At 54.6% G+C, this 22593-nt stretch overlaps 1 protein-coding gene across 6 annotated transcripts in view; it reads right to left on the bottom strand.

Moving 5' to 3' along the window:
- Positions 1–22593, bottom strand: part of LOC137384223 (uncharacterized) — a 66170-nt gene that overhangs the window by 7355 nt on the left and 36222 nt on the right. For all 6 annotated transcript variants that reach the window (XM_068057922.1, XM_068057927.1, XM_068057926.1 and 3 more), the window contains exons 3-5: positions 9990–10083; positions 8119–8168; positions 1287–1359 (exon numbers count right to left, since the gene is read on the bottom strand). In XM_068057922.1, coding sequence (XP_067914023.1) covers positions 1318–1359; positions 8119–8168; positions 9990–10083 — 186 coding nt within the window. In that variant the 3' untranslated portion in view covers positions 1287–1317. The remainder of the gene's footprint in view (positions 1–1286; positions 1360–8118; positions 8169–9989; positions 10084–22593) is intronic.

The following is a 22593-nucleotide window of genomic DNA, read 5'->3' as shown; positions in this document are numbered from 1 at the left end:
AGTAAATAAAAACAGAAAATGCTGGAATTACTCAGCAGCTCAGGCAGTAGAGTTAACGTTTCATCAGATGAAATGTTAACACTGTTTCTCTCTCCACAGATGCTGCCAGTTCTGCTGAGTATTTCCAGCATTATTTTATTTTTATTTCATATTTGCAGCACCCGCAGTATTTCGCTTTTTTAGCTGTTTTAGGTGTTGGTTGAGGGACAGCATTCCATGACACTGGGAGAACACCCCTGCTCTTCTTTGAATAGTGGCATGGCATCTTTTATGTTCATCTGAGGGGGTAGCCGGGGCCTCGGGTTAACGTCTCATCCAACAGCACTCTCAGTATTGCATTGAAGCGTCAGCCAGGATTGTGTGCTTAAGTCTCTAGAGTAGGATTTGAACCTTCTGACTCGGAGGCAAGTGCTTCCACTGAGTCACAGCTGATACACAGATTTGTAACAAAGAAAAGAAATGTTTGCAATTAAATAGCATCTTTCATGACCACAGGACGTCCCAAAATGCTTTCAAGTCAATGAAGGACTTTTGAAGTGTAGTCACTCTTGTAATGTAGGAAACGTGGCACCCAATTAGTGCGCAGCAAGCTCCCACAAACAGCAATGAGGTAATTTGCTTTTGTGATGTTGATTGAGGGATAAATATTAGCCAGGGCACTGGGGGGAACTCCCCTTCTTTTTTTCGTAATACTACCACGGGATCTTTTACGTTCACCCGGAAGGGCTGATGGGGCCTCGATTTAATGTTTCATCCAAAAGTCAGCATCAAGAAATAAAGAAATTAAGTAAATAATAAAATTACTATCTGCCAAAAAGATGTTAAAACACACTGGATGCATAATTAGCACCTCCTCCCCAACAAAGCTTCACCCCCTGTCTCTATGAGACACAGGTGACTGAAGATGCCTTCTATTTTGATGCTACCTACTGGGGTACATAGGTAGGATAAGAAGGTCCCTGTGCTAAAAAGAGAAGGAAGTGCATGCACCACCACAGAACTGCTATATGCTAATGTTTCCAAGTTTTAACCTAGTTTTGAGATTCATCTTTAGGGGGCTAATTATCAGATTAATAGTGGCTTATTGGCAAGAGTCTGAAATATTAATAGCTTCATTATCTGCCAATGACTGTGCCACACAAACAGACTGGCTGCATGAAGTGTAACACCGAAGCATGGGTGACAAACCACAAATGTTGCACCTGCAAGTCAGCACTGCTGCTACATGATAAGAAACAGCATGTTGTATGAAATGAATTATTTAGATACAGACTGAATTTACTTACAGTTCAGCAGACTTGAGCCTCAGTATCACTGTCACCTGCTTTCCCCCTTTGCTGAAACTTTCAGAGCTTTGTCCTTGTAAATAAGCAAACAAAATAGTTACAGGAGATATGACAGAAAACAGAGCAAACACAGATCATAACCTTTTTCCCAAAGGAATACTCTCTTCAGACTCAGATTAATCTCCGCTTAATTACAGAAATCACTGTTTCCCAATGGGCAGAATCAGGATATTCCCCGAATAAACTAATTTCACAGCAATAAGTTAGAAGGCAATAGCTTCATCAGTTTTCACAAATCACTTTTTTTTTTGAGTTTTGTGCTACTACTGGAGAATAGAACACCTTGGGCGCACAGTATGGTTAGATACAGAATAAAGTGCCCTCTACTCTTCCCCCAAATGTGTTCCTTATTCTCCTTAGGAAAGCATAATTTACTTTCTTAAATCTGTCACTGTGTCTATCTATGCACTTATCTGGAACATAATATATAAATACAGTTTCAAAATATAACTAAATTGACAATGGTGGGTAATTATGGAATGATGGGTTTTGCTTGAGATCAGTACAATTTGTTATTATCCCTTCTCTGGATGTGGGCGCCATTTGCAAGGCCAGCATTTTCTGCCCACCGAGAAAAACTCTCTCCCAATTCACTTACAACTGCAATTTCAAAACCCCAATTGTCAAACCTTCAGCATTCCATCCATCACGTCATTTCTACAGCTACTGATCTGCTCATCCACACCCTCATCTCCTCCTTTGATGTCCTAGTCCCCATTAAAACATTTGCACTCTCTCACACTGGTCATTTCCCCTGGTACGACTCTCATCTTGCCTCCCTTAAGTCCAAGGGACTCAGGCTTGAATGGATATGGCAATCAACTGGTTTAGCCATTCATCACCAGATCCGGCTGGAACACTTAAAGCACTATTGGGGCATGTTTTCATCTGCAAAAACGGTTCACTTTTCCAGGATTATCCTGGAATGCAAAGTTAACTCCCAGATACTTTTCTCTGCTGCAAACTGCCTTCTTAAACAGCTCTCTCTGTCTCGTCCACCCTCACATCCAACAACAAGTGCAAGGAGCTCATGGACTTCTTTGACACCAACATTGAGACCACCTGTTCAACTGATTCTGCCACTTCCCCTCCTTCCCCTAGCCTACTGGGTAAAACTTCCTTTAAGAGTTCCCCACCCTCAAAACCCTAGCCCTGAATTCACATATTTTTCTAGATTCTCTTCCATCATGTCCTTTATGTGCTCATCTTGTCAATAGATCCACTTCCTGGTCCTCATGTTAGCTGATATGGTTAACACCCTCTCTCTCTCTTTTCAGATACTGTCGCCCTACCCTTCAAATGTTCTGTCATTAACCCTTCCTCAAATAAAACCATTACCCTCGTGTCCTTGCAAATTACTGCTCCATCTCCAACGTCCCTCTCCTCTCCAAAAATCCTTGAATGTGCCGTTGCTTCCCAAATTCATGTCTATCTTTCCCAGAACTCAACGTCTGAATCCCTCCAATCAGGTTTCTGCCTGTGCCACAGTACCGAAACAGCTCTTACCAAAGACACAAAGTCCTATGTGACTGTGGCAATCTATCCTTCCTTGTCCTTCTCGACCTGTGACTTTGACATAGTTGACCACACCATCCTTCAATGTTTCTCCACTGGCATCCAGCTGGATGGGACTGCATTCGCCTAGTCCCATTCGCATCTATCCAGTCGTAGCCAAAGAATTATCTGCAATGGTTTCTCTTTCCACTCCCACACAGTTACCTCTGGTGTCCCAAGGATCTATCCTTGGCCCCCTCCTATTTCTCATCTATTTACTACCCCTTGGCAACATCATCCAAAAACACGTCAGGATTCACATATACACTGACGACACCCAACACTACCTCATCACCACCTATCTTGACCTCTCCACTGTCTCTAAATTGTTTGACTGCCTGTCGACATCCCGTTCTGGATAAGCAGAAATTCCCTCCAACTAAACATGGGGAAGACTGAAGCCATTGGCTTCGGCTCCTACTACAAACTCTGTTCCCTTGCCACCGATTCCATCCTTTGTCCTGGCATCTGTCTGAGGCTGAACCAAACTGTTCATAACCTTGGTGTTGCATCTGACTGAGATGAAAGTCTCCTGTGCTTACTGATTGCATATGAAATAAGTTTGAGCTGTCTCTGGTGTGCATATTCCCATAGCACAACTTCAGGACCAACTGACAATCTCCCATGGCCGTGCTTCACAGAAGCATTAACAAAATTTAACTGAGCCCCATAAGGAGGTATTAGGGCAGGTGACTAAAAGCTTAGTTAAAGAGATAGGTTTCCAACCGTACATCCGCGCTATCGCGAACACCACTTCTGTCTACGTATCACCCAATTCAGCTCCTACCTCAGTCTATCTGCTGCTGAAACGCTCAACCAGGAGTTTGTTACCTCTAGTCTTGACTATTCCAACACACTCCTGGCCAGTCTCCCATCAACTTAAGGTCATCCAAAACTCTGTTGTCCATATGCTAACTCCAGTCCCGTTCACCCATCGCACCTGTCCTTGCTGACTTATACTGACTCCCAGTTGAATAGCACTTTGATTTTAAAATTCTCGTTGCTATTTTAAACCATATATCCGCCCTATCTCTATAAACGTCTCCAGCCCTTCAACCTTTTGAGATATCTGCGCTCCTCCAATTCTGGCCTTCTGTGCATCCCTGATTTTAATTGCTCCACCATCGTCAGCCACGCTTTTAGCTGCCTCGATCCTAAGCGTTGGAATTCCCTCCCTAAACCTCTCTCGCTCGCTCTCCTTCTCTTAAGATACTCCTAAAAACCTACCTCTTTAACAAAGCTATTGGTCATCTGCCCTAATATCTCCTTATGTGGCTCAGTGTTAAATTTTGTTTGTTAATGCTTCTATGAAGCGCCGCCTTGGGAGACTGTCAATTGGTACTGAAGTTGTGCTGTGGGATTATGCACACCAGATACTGCCCAAACAGATTTCATATGCAATCAGTAAGCACAGGAGGCTTTCATCTAATCAGTCTGTGTTGGATTCAAACCCAGGGCCCAGACTGCACCAACCAGTCCCCTGAATAGTCCATGAACAGCACCAACAGAAATTAAAATATATTTCAACTATAATTACCCAAGGCTTTAGTACTCTTGGATATCTTAAATCTTTATATATGTGACAGCCTAGTGTAACTGTTATTGTATGAGGCACCAGCAATCTAACAGTCCCAAAGTTCTTTGGATTAAACTCCACCCAATATATGTTATAAACTGCATTGCTGGAGGATGCTCAAAGATCACATTTTGGTACATTTATGGTTATATTTCTACAATATTTAGCTTCAGTGAGTCACAGAGCAAAAAAAACCTGAGAAATTATCAAAATATCTTTAGAGCTGCAAGTACATATTGTGAAGACTGAGGGGCAGCCCAGTAGGAAAATAACTGCACTGCCCATGCCTCAATAAATGAATATAGTAATAAAAATGGTTATACATCATATAAAGCACAACAACTGAAACAACAGGACTGAAATGTATCCTGCTTCTGTGGTGAGAGAAACAGACTTAACATTTCAGGTCAATGGCCTTTCATGAGAACTGGAAGATGTTAGAGGGTAATCATGCTCCTTGACCTGCTGCATTTTGCCAGTCTTTTCGGTTTTTATTTCAGATTTCCCATATCCACATTAGTTTGCTTTTGTTAAAATGCATTCTACTCTTTGAGGAGACCTGAAAACTACAGAACATAGCATGGAATCCTGTATTATTACTTCCAATTTTAAGACCCCACCCGTTAAAACCAAATAAGAACAGGTAACAAAACTCTCTCTCTAATGTTGAGTCTTGTTCAAAGAAATACTAAACACAGATTTATGGAAAACATTTTTTAAATTGCAGAAATTTCATAATGTGTGACTTTTTTTGATGGATCTAATAGTCCAAGAACGTGATGATGTCAAAACATTCATGCATAATTGACCTTTTTTTCCAAAAGGTTCATTAATTATGGAGACAGAAATCCAGGTGCTGAAATCAAATGTTTTAAATTAACTTTTTCTTAAAATCACTGGGACCTATGGAGTAAAATGAAGTGATACAATACTTACTACCTAATAAACTGTACACAAATCACTACAGCCTCTCACGACAAGAACATAGTACCGCAGCATTACCGGACTTAAAGAAATTATGAAATCATTTTTATAAAAGATTTTTATGAACACTTTGTTTTTCTTAGGTAAACATTAATTCCTCTTAGAGCTCCACAAATGGCCACGTTTCTGGGACATGAGGAAAAACTTTTTCACGCAGCGAGTGGTTAAGGTCTGGTATGCGCTGCTCGAGAACATTGTGGAGGCAGGTTCAATTGAAGCATTCAAAAGAGAATTAGACAGTTATATGAAAAGGAAGAATGTGCAGGGTTACGGGGAGAAGGCAGGGGAATGTAAATGAGGGAAATGCTCTTTCCGAGAGCCAGTGCAGACATGATGGGCCAAATGGCCTCCTTCTGCACTGTAACAATTCCGTGATTAAGCTATAGAGAGCTGGACACGTATAAAAATCAGCAAAGAGAGTGACTAATCACTGGAATAATTTTGCAATGTCACAAGTGTCTTATGGTAATAGAAAGAATTTGCAGGTAAATAGCACCTTTCATGTCCTCAGGACATCCCAATGCAGTGACTGTTGTTAGGTAGGCAACTGCCACACAGCAACATCTCAAACAACAAATAAATGAATCAATAGATAATCTCTTTTTGATGATATTACTTGAGGAAGAAATGCTAGCCATGATAACAGGAGAATTCCCTGCTTTTCTCTGGTCAGACTGTTTCTGTCCATCCAAGAATGGTGGACAGGGCATTGGGTTAACCTCTCATCTGAGAGACTGCACCTTAAACAATGTAGCACTCCTGCAATAAAATGTCAGCCTAACATTATAAATCACAAAAATTGTGGCAGGTCAACAGGAAACGTGTTTAAAAAAATTCATGTTCCATGAAGGCAAATTGGTTACTTTTCCAAGAAATGCAAGAATTCATTGTCACATTAACCTTAAAATGGTAGCAACATGATTCCACTGATGAAGCATTTCTGTATTCACTGTCCATGTAATAGGTTGAATCTTTTTGCAAAGTAATTTTTCCAGCTTTTTAAATATTGCAACCAGCAAATTTTGTGCTAAGTTCCTCATTTAACATATTAAATGCCTTTCATTAGGGGAACATTAGGATAATGACTGAAACAAAGTTAAAAAATTTAAGGGAGTGGCAGAAAATTGTGTGTTTAAACAAAGGCATCAAGCATAAATGTCTCCTCTCCCACAAAAAAAAATTCAACAAGGCCTGAGAGGTATACCCCCGCATGTACACAGACAGCGTTTGTAGACAAACTACATGTTAGGTTAAAAACAATGAATAGCTTTGAATTGTATGTTTCACAGCAAGAACTCAACACGTCACTGACTGGATAAAGATATCTGCAGACATAGAATTCCAGTTAAATACTGCTGTTGATTTTAAAATTTGTCTAAATAATCACAGCCAGTTTTGCAGACTGACTTTCCGGTGACGAGATGGTCAATACTTCGGCATCACATAAAAATTAGCAAACAATAATGTGGGAGATGTTACTGCTGAACGTAGAGAATAATGGAACAGATCACAGGGAAATCATCTCAGTAAGTGGTTCAAACGACATCATAAAACAACAAAAGCAATTTATCATTTGAATTGGAAGATGAAATTTTCACTAAGCATTTCTACTATTTAATTGGTAATATTTATATAGCCATGTTAAATTGGGAATAACTCCTACATATATTTTGCATGACAAGGAATCCTTAAATAAAGCAGTCAAATAATTTTTCATACCATCAGTACTACAGAACAGGAGGAGCAGGACTGATGGCAAGAATAGGTCCCCATGCACTGTCTCTACTTGCCCAGAGTCCTGCTTCTCAGACTCTCTCTATCGATCTTCCTTCCTCACCACAGTCCTGATGCTCTAAATCATTCCAACCATCCGACAACTGAGGAAGTTACTACATGATGTTACAATCAACAAGTGCTCCATTCACAAGTGTCCCCCTGTTTAAAATTGGAGTTTGAAATGTTTAAAAGGACCTGCGAGAGCAGCACACATTGTCGGAATTACCAGCTGTTTACTCTATCAGTAGGTAACCTCCTCCAGTCAGCTGGGTGAGAAAAACAAAGCTCAGTCAGGGAAAAACAAAATGCTATGCTTTCCTGTGTATTTTGTAACCTGCAATAATTAGTGAGAAATTCAGCCCAACTGGGAAGTAATATCAGTAAAAAATATACTGCAGGACTCATGCAACGGGTGCACAGAAGAAAAAATACTTCCAAAGTTTTACAACATCATGAAGGTAGTCTTTGATGATTTCAGTATTAAACATGCAACATATCTAAGATTACAGGAATTTAGACTACATTGGAATAATGGGAAACAACTGCTTTATTTATCCTTAAAGTTGCAGTGTCCAATTTCCCACTGAATGGTAGGTGCTGACTAGCAATTCACAATTTGAATAATATAATTTACTTACAACAGGTGTCCACAAACACACTACAAATTATTCTATTATTGTCAAGTGGCAGAGAATTAGAACGACAAGGATTTCTAAGTGATCTTTACCGTATACAATCTGCCTACATACTGGTTCAGAGACAAAGAGAAGAAACAAATATATGAAAAGCTTTAAGATGTTATCTCTGAAAATATGTAAAATGAATGTACAACTTACACATGGTAAAAAATTAAGGAAATATAAAGATATACTATTGTCATACCTTGTGTTTTGCACATTTCATTGAGAAATTATCTTCATTTAGGGAACATTCTAGAATAAAGAGCACATGCAGGTCAATGAGGGTTTTTCACTTTTAATGACACATTCACATAAGCAGAAATTAATTTAGACACAATTAACAATCACTCAATACAGAGACTGCAAGACCACCAGAAGTGGAGAAAAATCACTGTTCCACCATTGTGTGTGCAAGTACTGTTAATTCTAACCCTTGCACTGCAAACACAACTTCCAATCTCATTTATTTAAAAAAATAATTTGTCAATTTCATTCTCATGTTTTTTAACCAATATCCAAGAATTGGGAGTAACTAGATAGCTCTTTCAAAGAGCTATCACAGGCACAATGTGTCGAATGGCATCCTTTTGTGCTTTAAGATTCTATGATTTGGAAACAACAACAAATGACAACGGTATTGCTTTCTATAACAACGAGCAACATGCCAGAATTCAATTTAAAGGGGCAGGACCAACCTAGGAAACAAGCAATCTCACATAATTGTCCTATTATTGCTATTTTTGTGCTGCCATTTAACTTGGTGACACCAATGTTATGGCATTGCTTATTAAGGGAAGGCAACTGAAGATATCCTCCCTAAACTGCTGGCGATCACCTGTTGCTGCTGTTTGTTGTAACAGATGATTTTTAGTGTATTAATATGGTGATGTGCTTGCTTGCCATGCTTTCCTTGCCCTTTTAAAGGGGAGGGGAAAAAAAGCAATAACACATGGCTTTTCATAACATGAGAAATCTTCAGTACATAAAAGGTCAATAGCAGAATAATGGATCCATCAGCCAATTCATCAAACACTGTATCGGCTGACAGATCCTATTAACCATTCATTGGCCCACTGGGACAATGCAGAGCTTTTCAGTACAGGACTAAGCTCTCTGGCTGTTCTTTAATTGCTTTTTTCTCTTTAGTACCAAAGAGAATTTCAGCCCCCCTGCCTCCTTTGCCCTTTCTATTCTTTTAAACCACCCCCTCCCCAAAAAGTGATTAATTCACTGGATGAATTAAAAATACATTTATCAGCATTCTCACTGAGATTTTAGCACAGTGCAAATGGGAGTACAAAATTATCATGCTATGTTCACCATAGCCAGCTGTACAACTGCAAGGCTTGTTCTCCCCGATTGGGCTGTGTCAGGAGAGAACATTTTGAGCTGTAGAACACTCGGATGAAGTACTGGCTTGTAATCACTGATGGTGCAAAGGTGAGAATGGTGCAATGGGGACGAATCAGCAGCATCGCACAAGAACATAACATGAAAGTAAATTGGCTTAAGTACAATTTTGCCTGAATAAACAAGGCATCAACGACCCAGAATTTCAAACTAGTCTTAAAAAGCTTAATGGGCTTCAGCAAATACTGACTCAGCTCTGTACTGGCTCCACAGTTACATCAAATCTAACTTGAACATTATTTAAAATAGAATACATTATACACTGCTCATTACTGCTAATTTGAATAATTCAAATTGCACATAGGCCATTTTAATACAATTTCTTAATTTGAATTTCTGAATAATTCAAATTTATGGGGATGCAAAAAAAGACTGAATTATCAAGGAATTGTAGTACCGAAATAAAATTGGGTAATTACTTCTTTTGATACACATGATACGAGTGTTCATCAATTTAAATCACCGGAGTCCTTTCTAATGCAGAAATCGTTACCACTGAGAGACTCGTTACTTGTAGAGAAAAAAATGGTTGTATTCAGTTATCCATACTTAGTTGTGGAACAATCAAAAAGCCAAGTTAACTATTTAATGCAAAGGTCTGTACACAGCTTCACAAAATTTACCTTCTTAAAAGTAATGAAAAATAACTGAAGAGATACTCACTACTATCTACAGCACAGGCATAGTGGTACTTAAGAGGACAGCCTTTAATGTAGCAGCCTAAGGTGGCACCGGTTTTCTGACACAGGGAACAGAGCTGTAGAAACAAGATCAGCATCAGAAAGGCATTTGCAAAACAAAAAGCATTTCACAGAAATCAAAACAAATACAAGTTAGGTAAAATCTTACAGGACAGCACAATTAGAGTTCACTATTCTTCACCCAAAGCACCCACTGTACTGATTCTCTTTGAAACCTCATGGGAAGGCACAACAGGGTTTGTTTGAATGTCTGAATCACTCGATGCCAAACCTCTTGCTGAAAGGGGAAAAAAATCAGTTGTGCTTGGAGGACCTATAAAATCTCCCTGGATATGATTTTTTTTTAAGATGTGATTTTAGGCATTATTTCATCTGATTAAGGAACCTCCAGAAAACAAAGTAAGTTACATAACCCTTTGAGCAGATAGAACTCTTTTCAAACTTGCCCCCTACCATCCAAGAAAAAAAATACTTCATCCCGCACCACCAAAAAGGAAAGCGTATAAATCACAAAAGCAATTTGCAGGAAGTAAATACCTCTCCTGAACTACAATGCATGGTTAGCTCTTCTCATGAGCAACCTGATTTTGTTTTGTGACACTTTAGCAACATGTCACATTGCAGCAATCCTCTAAATGCAATAAAGCTGCCATGATGTCAATCATCTTATCAACCTGATAGCCATGTAATCAGTGACACACTCACCAAACGAAAACCCTATCTCCCATGTGTAGAATGTAGAAATGAATTAATTAAAATTGAATTCTTAAAATCACATTGAAATTTGGTCTATTTATCTTAGTTTCTCTCAGCTACAAGATAATCCTCGACCTAATGGTTTGGCAGTTTAGTCAGATAGGCCTACAAGTTGAAACATCAGTTTTCTGCTAATTGTTAAAGCATCACGGCACTACGCCACTGCAAGCCAATTAACTTTGGTAAATGAGAGGAATATACATGAAACTTTTTGGCAAAAGTTTAACAAGGTGTTTTATTAAAAGACTTGAAGCAGTGGTGAAAAACAAAAGGAATTATCGGCATCAAAACAGAAACATTCTAACTAAGTTTCCATGTATTTAAAAAAACATAAATCCCCAACATACTTTGCAATGCTACGAATGCAGCCTTCTGTCATGTTGCTAACTTGTTTCTTTTCCCAGGAAGGGCCACTCAGTTCCAAACCTCATTACAGCCTTGGTTCATACATGGACAAAAGAGCTGAATTCCAGAGGTGACGTGACAGTGACTGCCCTGGACATCAAGGCAGCATTTGATCAAGTTGACATCAAGGAGCCCTAGCAAAACTGGAGTCAATCGGAACAGGGAGAAACTCTCTAGTGGTCGCAGTCATACCTAGCAGAAAGGAAAATGATTGTGATTGTTGGAGACCAATCTTCTCAGCCCAGGACATCACTGCAGGAGTTCCTCAGGGTAGTGTCTTAGGCCCAAACATCTTCAGCTGCTTCATCAATGGTCTTCCCTTCATCACAAGGTCAGAAGTGAGGATGTTCACTGAAGATCGCAGAATGTTCAGTACCATTCGCAACTCCTCAGATATTGAAGCAGTCATGCCTGCATGCAGCAATACCTGGACAACATTCAGGCTATGTCCAACAAGAGAGAAGCTAATCATCTCACCTTGACATTTCACAGCATTACCATTGCTGAATCCCACACAATCAACATCCTAGGGTTACCACTGACCAGAAACTTAATTGAACCAGCCAAATAAATACCGTAGCTACAAGAGCAGGTCAGAGGCTGGCAATTCTGCAGCGAGTAACTCACCTCCTGACTCCCCAAAGCCTGCGTGCCATCTGCAAGGAACAAGTCAGGAGAGTGATGGAATACCCTCCACTTGCTTGGATGAGTGCAGCTCCAAAAACACTAAAGAAGCTCAACACCATCGAGGACGAAGCAGCCCGCTTGATCAGCACCTCATCCACCACCTTCAACAATCACTCCCTCCAACACCGGCACACAGCAGCAGCAGCAGCAGCATCTATAACTGGGTTGTCCAACATATGGCCATGGGCCAGAATTCAGCCCGCCACAGTTTTCAATCCGGCTTGCCAATCCTTCATAACTTGTGAACAGAAAAGTGCAAGATGAATTTTGTTCAATTTGTGCACCCCAGCTGTTAGCAGTAAGTAAGCAGAGAGTCACTAGTCTTCGCTTCCTACAGCAAGCAACAGTGTTGGGCAGCGGGCGGGGAGGGGGTGGGGGGTGCAGAATGATGACGTGCAAGCTCACAATAAAAAGCACGAACAGTTTGCCTGCACGTCAACCTTCACAGATAGAAGCGCGGGGGAAAATGGGACTTGCTGGGAAGACTGGTGCCATCAGTCAGGGTGTGATGATGAGCACACAGCGACAATGGGGGTGGGGGAAGGGTGGTGAGCACGCAGAGACAGTGGGGAGGGGGGGTGAGCACGCAGATACAGTGGGGGGGGGGGTAAGCACGCAGAGACTGGGTGGGGGAGGAGAGAACGCAGCGACTGGTGGGGGGGGGGGAGGTGAGCACGCAGAGACAGTGGGGGGGGGGTGAGCACGCAGAGACAGTGGGGGGGGGGTGAGCACGCAGAGACAGTGGGGGGGGGTGAGCACGCAGAGACAGTGGGGGGGGGGTGAGCACGCAGAGATAGTGGGGGGGGGTGAGCACGCAGAGACAGTGGGGGGGGGGGTGAGCACGCAGAGACAGTGGGGGGGGGTGAGCACGCAGAGACAGTGGGGGGGGGTGAGCACGCAGAGACAGTGGGGGGGGGGTGAGCACGCAGAGACAGTGGGGGGGGGGTGAGCACGCAGAGACAGCGGGGGGGGTGAGCACGCAGAGACAGCGGGGGGGGTGAGCACGCAGAGACAGCGGGGGGGGTGAGCACGCAGAGACAGCGGGGGGGGGTGAGCACGCAGAGACAGCGGGGGGGGGTTGAGCACAGAGACAGCGGGGGGGGTGAGCACGCAGAGACAGCGGGGGGGGGGTGAGCACAGAGACGGGGGGGGTGAGCACAGAGACGGGGGGGTGAGCACAGAGACGGGGGGGTGAGCACAGAGACGGGGGGGTGAGCACAGAGACGGGGGGGGGTGAGCACAGAGACGGGGGGGGGGTGAGCACAGAGACGGGGGGGGTGAGCACAGAGACGGGGGGGGTGAGCACAGAGACGGGGGGGGTGAGCACAGAGACGGGGGGGTGAGCACAGAGACGGGGGGGGTGAGCACAGAGACGGGGGGGTGAGCACAGAGACGGGGGGGGGTGAGCACAGAGACGGGGGGGTGAGCACAGAGACGGGGGGGGTGAGCACAGAGACGGGGGGGGTGAGCACAGAGACGGGGGGGGGTGAGCACAGAGACGGGGGGGGGTGAGCACAGAGACGGGGGGGGTGAGCACAGAGACGGGGGGGGTGAGCACAGAGACGGGGGGGGTGAGCACAGAGACGGGGGGGGTGAGCACAGAGACGGGGGGGGGTGAGCACAGAGACGGGGGGGTGAGGGGATGAGCACAGAGACGGGGGGGTGAGGGGATGAGCACAGAGACGGGGGGGGGGGGGGATGAGCACAGAGACGGGGGGGGGGGGGGGGGATGAGCACAGAGACGGGGGGGGGGGGATGAGCACAGAGACGGGGGGGGTGAACACAGAGACGGGGGGGGGGGGGTGAACACAGAGACGGGGGGGGGGGTGAACACAGAGACGGGGGGGGGGGGGTGAACACAGAGACGGGGGGGGGGGGGTGAACACAGAGACGGGGGGGGGGGTGAACACAGAGACGGGGGGGGGGGTGAACACAGAGACGGGGGGGGGGGGTGAGCACAGAGACGGGGGGGGTGAGCACAGAGACGGGGGGGGTGAGCACAGAGACGGGGGGGTGAGCACAGAGACGGGGGGGGTGAGCACAGAGACGGGGGGGGTGAGCACAGAGACGGGGGGGGTGAGCACAGAGACGGGGGGGGTGAGCACAGAGACGGGGGGGGTGAGCACAGAGACGGGGGGGGTGAGCACAGAGACGGGGGGGGTGAGCACAGAGACGGGGGGGTGAGCACAGAGACGGGGGGGGTGAGCACAGAGACGGGGGGGTGAGCACAGAGACGGGGGGGTGAGCACAGAGACGGGGGGGGTGAGCACAGAGACGGGGGGGGTGAGCACAGAGACGGGGGGGGGTGAGCACAGAGACGGGGGGGGGTGAGCACAGAGACGGGGGGGGTGAGCACAGAGACGGGGGGGGTGAGCACAGAGACGGGGGGGGTGAGCACAGAGACGGGGGGGGTGAGCACAGAGAGACGGGGGGGGTGAGCACAGAGACGGGGGGGGGTGAGCACAGAGACGGGGGGGGGGTGAGCACAGAGACGGGGGGGGGTGAGCACAGAGACGGAGGGGGGTGAGCACAGAGACGGGGGGGGGGTGAGCACAGAGACGGGGGGGTGTGAGCACAGAGACGGGGGGGGTGAGCACAGAGACGGGGGGGGTGAGCACAGAGACGGGGGGGGGTGAGCACAGAGACGGGGGGGGGTGAGCACAGAGACGGGGGGGGGTGAGCACAGAGACGGGGGGGGGTGAGCACAGAGACGGGGGGGGGGGTGAGCACAGAGACGGGGGGGGGGGTGAGCACAGAGACGGGGGGGGGTGAGCACAGAGACGGGGGGGGGGTGAGCACAGAGACGGGGGGGGGGTGAGCACAGAGACGGGGGGGGGGTGAGCACAGAGACGGGGGGGGGTGAGCACAGAGACGGGGGGGGGTGAGCACAGAGACGGGGGGGGGTGAGCACAGAGACGGGGGGGGGTGAGCACAGAGACGGGGGGGGGTGAGCACAGAGACGGGGGGGGGTGAGCACAGAGACGGGGGGGGGTGAGCACAGAGACGGGGGGGGGTGAGCACAGAGACGGGGGGGGGTGAGCACAGAGACGGGGGGGGGGGTGAGCACAGAGACGGGGGGGGGTGAGCACAGAGACGGGGGGGGGTGAGCACAGAGACGGGGGGGGGTGAGCACAGAGACGGGGGGGGGGTGAGCACAGAGACGGGGGGGGGGTGAGCACAGAGACGGGGGGGGGTGAGCACAGAGACGGGGGGGGTGAGCACAGAGACGGGGGGGGGGTGAGCACAGAGACGGGGGGGGGGTGAGCACAGAGACGGGGGGGGGGTGAGCACAGAGACGGGGGGGGGTGAGCACAGAGACGGGGGGGGGGTGAGCACAGAGACGGGGGGGGGGTGAGCACAGAGACGGGGGGGGGGGGGGGGGGATGAGCACAGAGACGGGGGGGGGGGGGATGAGCACAGAGACGGGGGGGGGATGTGAGCACAGAGACGGGGGGGGGGGGAGGTGAGCACAGAGACGGTGGGGGGGGGAGCACAGAGACGGGGGGGGGGGGGGTGAGCACAGAGACGGGGGGGGGTGAGCACAGAGACAGGGGGGGGGGGGTGAGCTCAGAGACGGGGGGGGGGTGAGCACAGAGACAGGGGGGGGGGGTGAGCACAGAGACGGGGGGGGGGGAGGTGAGCACAGAGACGGTGGGGGGGGAGCACAGAGACGGGGGGGGGGGGTGAGCACAGAGACGGGGGGGGGTGAGCACAGAGACGGGGGGGGGGGGTGAGCTCAGAGACGGGGGGGGGGGTGAGCACAGAGACGGGGGGGGGGGTGAGCACAGAGACGGGGGGGGGGGGGGGGTGAGCACAGAGACGGGGGGGGGGGGGGGTGAGCACAGAGACGGGGGGGGGGGTGAGCACAGAGACGGGGGGGGGGGGGTGAGCACAGAGACGGGGGGGGGGGTGAGCACAGAGACGGGGGGGGGGGTGAGCACAGAGACGGGGGGGGGGGGGGGTGAGCACAGAGACGGGGGGGGGGGGGTGAGCACAGAGACGGGGGGGGGTGAGCACAGAGACGGGGGGGGGGGGGGTGAGCACAGAGACGGGGGGGGGGGGGGGGGGGTGAGCACAGAGACGGGGGGGGGGGGGTGAGCACAGAGACGGGGGGGGTGAGCACAGAGACGGGGGGGGGTGAGCACAGAGACGGGGGGGGTGAGCACAGAGACGGGGGGGGGTGAGCACAGAGACGGGGGGGGGTGAGCACAGAGACGGGGGGGGGTGAGCACAGAGACGGGGGGGGGGTGAGCACAGAGACGGGGGGGGGTGAGCACAGAGACGGGGGGGGGGTGAGCACAGAGACGGGGGGGGGGTGAGCACAGAGACGGGGGGGGGGGGTGAGCACAGAGACGGGGGGGGGGGGGTGAGCACAGAGACGGGGGGGGGGGGTGAGCACAGAGACGGGGGGGGGGGTGAGCACAGAGACGGGGGGGGGGGTGAGCACAGAGACGGGGGGGGGGGTGAGCACAGAGACGGGGGGGGGGGTGAGCACAGAGACGGGGGGGGGGGTGAGCACAGAGACGGGGGGGGGGGGTGAGCACAGAGACGGGGGGGGGGTGAGCACAGAGACGGGGGGGGGGGTGAGCACAGAGACGGGGGGGGGGGGTGAGCACAGAGACGGGGGGGGGGGGTGAGCACAGAGACGGGGGGGGGGTGAGCACAGAGACGGGGGGGGGGGGTGAGCACAGAGACGGGGGGGGGGGGGGTGAGCACAGAGACGGGGGGGGGTGAGCACAGAGACGGGGGGGGGTGGTGGTGAGCACACAGAGACAGTGGGGGGGGGGTGGTGAGCACACAGACAGTGGGGGGGGGGTGGTGAGCACACAGACAGTGGGGGGGGGGGGGTGGGTGGTGAGCACGCAGAGACAGTGGGGGGGGGGTGAGCACGCAGAGACAGTGGGGGAAGGGTGAGCACGCAGAGACAGTGGTGGGGGGGTGAGCACGCAGAGACAGTGGGGGGGGGTGAGCACGCAGAGACAGTGGGGGGGGGTGAGCACGCAGAGACAGTGGGGGGGGGTGAGCACGCAGAGACAGTGGGGGGGGGTGAGCACGCAGAGACAGTGGGGGGGGGTGAGCACGCAGAGACAGTGGGGGGGGGTGAGCACGCAGAGACAGTGGGGGGGGGTGAGCACGCAGAGACAGTGGGGGGGGGTGAGCACGCAGAGACAGTGGGGGGGGGTGAGCACGCAGAGACAGTGGGGGGGGGTGAGCACGCAGAGACAGTGGGGGGGGGTGAGCACGCAGAGACAGTGGGGGGGGGTGAGCACGCAGAGACAGTGGGGGGGGGTGAGCACGCAGAGACAGTGGGGGGGGGTGAGCACGCAGAGACAGTGGGGGGGGGGTGAGCACGCAGAGACAGTGGGGGGGGGGTGAGCACGCAGAGACAGTGGGGGGGGGTGAGCACGCAGAGACAGTGGGGGGGGGGTGAGCACGCAGAGACAGTGGGGGGGGGTTGAGCACGCAGAGACAGTGGGGGGGGGTGAGCACGCAGAGACAGTGGGGGGGGGGGTGAGCACGCAGAGACAGTGGGGGGGGGTGAGCACGCAGAGACAGTGGGGGGGGGTGAGCACGCAGAGACAGTGGGGGGGGGGTGAGCACGCAGAGACAGTGGGGGGGGGTGAGCACGCAGAGACAGTGGGGGGGGGTGAGCACGCAGAGACAGTGGGGGGGGGTGAGCACGCAGAGACAGTGGGGGGGGGGTGAGCACGCAGAGACAGTGGGGGGGGGTGAGCACGCAGAGACAGTGGGGGGGGGTGAGCACGCAGAGACAGTGGGGGGGGGTGAGCACGCAGAGACAGTGGGGGGGGGTGAGCACGCAGAGACAGTGGGGGGGGGTGAGCACGCAGAGACAGTGGGGGGGGGTGAGCACGCAGAGACAGTGGGGGGGGGTGAGCACGCAGAGACAGTGGGGGGGGGTGAGCACGCAGAGACAGTGGGGGGGGGTGAGCACGCAGAGACAGTGGGGGGGGGTGAGCACGCAGAGACAGTGGGGGGGGGTGAGCACGCAGAGACAGTGGGGGGGGTGAGCACGCAGAGACAGTGGGGGGGGGTGAGCACGCAGAGACAGTGGGGGGGGGGTGAGCACGCAGAGACAGTGGGGGGGGTGAGCACGCAGAGACAGTGGGGGGGTGAGCACGCAGAGACAGTGGGGGGTGAGCACAGAGACGGGGGGGGGGGGGGTGAGCACAGAGACGGGGGGGGGGTGAGCACAGAGACGGGGGGGGGGGGGGTGAGCACAGAGACGGGGGGGGGGGTGAGCACAGAGACGGGGGGGGGGGGGTGAGCACAGAGACGGGGGGGGGTGAGCACAGAGACGGGGGGGGGGGTGGTGGTGAGCACACAGAGACAGTGGGGGGGGGGGTGGTGAGCACACAGACAGTGGGGGGGGGGGTGGGTGGTGAGCACGCAGAGACAGTGGGGGGGGGGTGAGCACGCAGAGACAGTGGGGGAAGGGTGAGCACGCAGAGACAGTGGTGGGGGGTGAGCACGCAGAGACAGTGGGGGGGGGTGAGCACGCAGAGACAGTGGGGGGGGGTGAGCACGCAGAGACAGTGGGGGGGGGTGAGCACGCAGAGACAGTGGGGGGGGTGAGCACGCAGAGACAGTGGGAGGGGGGGTGAGCACGCAGAGACAGTGGGGGGGGGTGAGCACGCAGAGACAGTGGGGGGGGGTGAGCACGCAGAGACAGTGGGGGGGGTGAGCACGCAGAGACAGTGGGGGGGGGTGAGCACGCAGAGACAGTGGGGGGGGGGTGAGCACGCAGAGACAGTGGGGGGGGGTGAGCACGCAGAGACAGTGGGGGGGGGTGAGCACGCAGAGACAGTGGGGGGGGGGGGTGAGCACGCAGAGACAGTGGGGGGGGGTGAGCACGCAGAGACAGTGGGGGGGGGTGAGCACGCAGAGACAGTGGGGGGGGGTGAGCACGCAGAGACAGCGGGGGGGTGAGCACGCAGAGACAGCGGGGGGGGGTGAGCACGCAGAGACAGCGGGGGGGGGTTGAGCACAGAGACAGCGGGGGGGGTGAGCACGCAGAGACAGCGGGGGGGGGTGAGCACAGAGACGGGGGGGGTGAGCACAGAGACGGGGGGGGTGAGCACAGAGACGGGGGGGGTGAGCACAGAGACGGGGGGGGGGTGAGCACAGAGACGGGGGGGGTGAGCACAGAGACGGGGGGGGTGAGCACAGAGACGGGGGGGGTGAGCACAGAGACGGGGGGGGTGAGCACAGAGACGGGGGGGTGAGCACAGAGACGGGGGGGGTGAGCACAGAGACGGGGGGGGTGAGCACAGAGACGGGGGGGGTGAGCACAGAGACGGGGGGGGTGAGCACAGAGACGGGGGGGGGTGAGCACAGAGACGGGGGGGGTGAGCACAGAGACGGGGGGGGTGAGCTCAGAGACGGGGGGGGGTGAGCTCAGAGACGGGGGGGGTGAGCTCAGAGACGGGGGGGGTGAGCTCAGAGACGGGGGGGGTGAGCTCAGAGACGGGGGGGGTGAGCTCAGAGACGGGGGGGGTGAGCTCAGAGACGGGGGGGGTGAGCTCAGAGACGGGGGGGGTGAGCTCAGAGACGGGGGGGTGAGCTCAGAGACGGGGGGGGTGAGCTCAGAGACGGGGGGGGTGAGCTCAGAGACGGGGGGGGTGAGCTCAGAGACGGGGGGGGTGAGCTCAGAGACGGGGGGGGTGAGCTCAGAGACGGGGGGGGTGAGCTCAGAGACGGGGGGGGTGAGCTCAGAGACGGGGGGGGGGGGGGGATGAGCACAGAGACGGGGGGGGGGGGGATGAGCACAGAGACGGGGGGGGGGGGGGGATGAGCACAGAGACGGGGGGGTGGATGAGCACAGAGACGGGGGGGGGGGATGAGCACAGAGACGGGGGGGGGGGGGGTGAGCACAGAGACGGGGGGGGGTGAGCACAGAGACGGGGGGGGGTGAGCACAGAGACGGGGGGGGTGAGCACAGAGACGGGGGGGGTGAGCACAGAGACGGGGGGGGTGAGCACAGAGACGGGGGGGGTGAGCACAGAGACGGGGGGGGTGAGCACAGAGACGGGGGGGGTGAGCACAGAGACGGGGGGGGTGAGCACAGAGACGGGGGGGGTGAGCACAGAGACGGGGGGTGAGGGGATGAGCACAGAGACGGGGGGGTGAGGGGATGAGCACAGAGAGGGGGGGGGGGGGATGAGCACAGAGACGGGGGGGGGGGGGGGGATGAGCACAGAGACGGGGGGGGGGGGATGAGCACAGAGACGGGGGGGGGTGAGCACAGAGACGGGGGGGGGTGAGCACAGAGACGGGGGGGGTGAGCACAGAGACGGGGGGGGTGAGCACAGAGACGGGGGGGGTGAGCACAGAGACGGGGGGGGTGAGCACAGAGACGGGGGGGGTGAGCACAGAGACGGGGGGGGGTGAGCACAGAGACGGGGGGGGGTGAGCACAGAGACGGGGGGGGTGAGCACAGAGACGGGGGGGGTGAGCACAGAGACGGGGGGGGGGGTGAGCACAGAGACGGGGGGGGGGTGAGCACAGAGACGGGGGGGGGGTGAGCACAGAGACGGGGGGGGGGGTGAGCACAGAGACGGGGGGGGGGGTGAGCACAGAGACGGGGGGGGGTGAGCACAGAGACGGGGGGGGGTGAGCACAGAGACGGGGGGGGGGTGAGCACAGAGACGGGGGGGGGTGAGCACAGAGACGGGGGGGGGTGAGCACAGAGACGGGGGGGGGGTGAGCACAGAGACGGGGGGGGGGGTGAGCACAGAGACGGGGGGGGGTGGGTGAGCACAGAGACGGGGGGGGGGGGGTGAGCACAGAGACGGGGGGGGGGGTGAGCACAGAGACGGGGGGGGGGAGAGCACAGAGACGGGGGGGAGAGCACAGCGACGGGGGGGAGAGCACAGAGACGGGGGGGGAGAGCACAGAGACGGGGGGGGAGAGCACAGAGACGGGGGGGGAGAGCACAGAGACGGGGGGGGGGAGAGCACAGAGACGGGGGGGGGAGAGCACAGAGACGGGGGGGGAGAGCACAGAGACGGGGGGGGGAGAGCACAGAGACGGGGGGGGGAGAGCACAGAGACGGGGGGGGGTGAGCACAGAGACGGGGGGGGTGAGCACAGAGACGGGGGGGGGTGAGCACAGAGACGGGGGGGGGTGAGCACAGAGACGGGGGGGGGTGAGCACAGAGACGGGGGGGGTGAGCACAGAGACGGGGGGGGTGAGCACAGAGACGGGGGGGGGTGAGCACAGAGACGGGGGGGGGGTGAGCACAGAGACGGGGGGGGGGTGAGCACAGAGACGGGGGGGGGTGAGCACAGAGACGGGGGGGGGTGAGCACAGAGACGGGGGGGGGTGAGCACAGAGACGGGGGGGGGGTGAGCACAGAGACGGGGGGGGGTGAGCACAGAGACGGGGGGGGGGGGGGTGAGCACAGAGACGGGGGGGGGGGTGGGGGGTGAACACAGAGACGGGGGGGGGGGTGAACACAGAGACGGGGGGGGGGGGTGAACACAGAGACGGGGGGGGGGGGTGAGCACAGAGACGGGGGGGGGTGAGCACAGAGACGGGGCGGTGTGAGCACAGAGACGGGGGGGGTGAGCACAGAGACGGGGGGGGTGAGCACAGAGACGGGGGGGTGAGCACAGAGACGGGGGGGGTGAGCACAGAGACGGGGGGGGTGAGCACAGAGACGGGGGGGGTGAGCACAGAGACGGGGGGGGTGAGCACAGAGACGGGGGGGGTGAGCACAGAGACGGGGGGGGTGAGCACAGAGACGGGGGGGTGAGCACAGAGACGGGGGGGGTGAGCACAGAGACGGGGGGGTGAGCACAGAGACGGGGGGGGGTGAGCACAGAGACGGGGGGGGGTGAGCACAGAGACGGGGGGGGTGAGCACAGAGACGGGGGGGGGTGAGCACAGAGACGGGGGGGGTGAGCACAGAGACGGGGGGGTGAGCACAGAGACGGGGGGGTGAGCACAGAGACGGGGGGGGTGAGCACAGAGACGGGGGGGGTGAGCACAGAGACGGGGGGGGTGAGCACAGAGACGGGGGGGGTGAGCACAGAGACGGGGGGGGTGAGCACAGAGACGGGGGGGTGAGCACAGAGACGGGGGGGGGGGTGAGCACAGAGACGGGGGGGGGGGTGAGCACAGAGACGGGGGGGGTGAGCACAGAGACGGGGGGGGGGTGAGCACAGAGACGGGGGGGGGGGTGAGCACAGAGACGGGGGGGGGGGTGAGCACAGAGACGGGGGGGGTGAGCACAGAGACGGGGGGGGGTGAGCACAGAGACGGGGGGGGGTGAGCACAGAGACGGGGGGGGGGGTGAGCACAGAGACGGGGGGGGGGGTGAGCACAGAGACGGGGGGGGGTGAGCACAGAGACGGGGGGGGTGAGCACAGAGACGGGGGGGGGTGAGCACAGAGACGGGGGGGGGGTGAGCACAGAGACGGGGGGGGGGTGAGCACAGAGACGGGGGGGGGTGAGCACAGAGACGGGGGGGGGGGTGAGCACAGAGACGGGGGGGGTGAGCACAGAGACGGGGGGGGGTGAGCACAGAGACGGGGGGGGGTGAGCACAGAGACGGGGGGGGTGAGCACAGAGACGGGGGGGGGTGAGCACAGAGACGGGGGGGGGTGAGCACAGAGACGGGGGGGGGTGAGCACAGAGACGGGGGGGGGTGAGCACAGAGACGGGGGGGGGTGAGCACAGAGACGGGGGGGGGGTGA

The sequence above is a fragment of the Heterodontus francisci genome, chromosome 26, assembly GCF_036365525.1.
Source record: "Heterodontus francisci isolate sHetFra1 chromosome 26, sHetFra1.hap1, whole genome shotgun sequence".
NCBI lineage: Eukaryota > Metazoa > Chordata > Chondrichthyes > Heterodontiformes > Heterodontidae > Heterodontus > Heterodontus francisci.
This window is presented reverse-complemented; position numbering and strand designations above follow the sequence as displayed.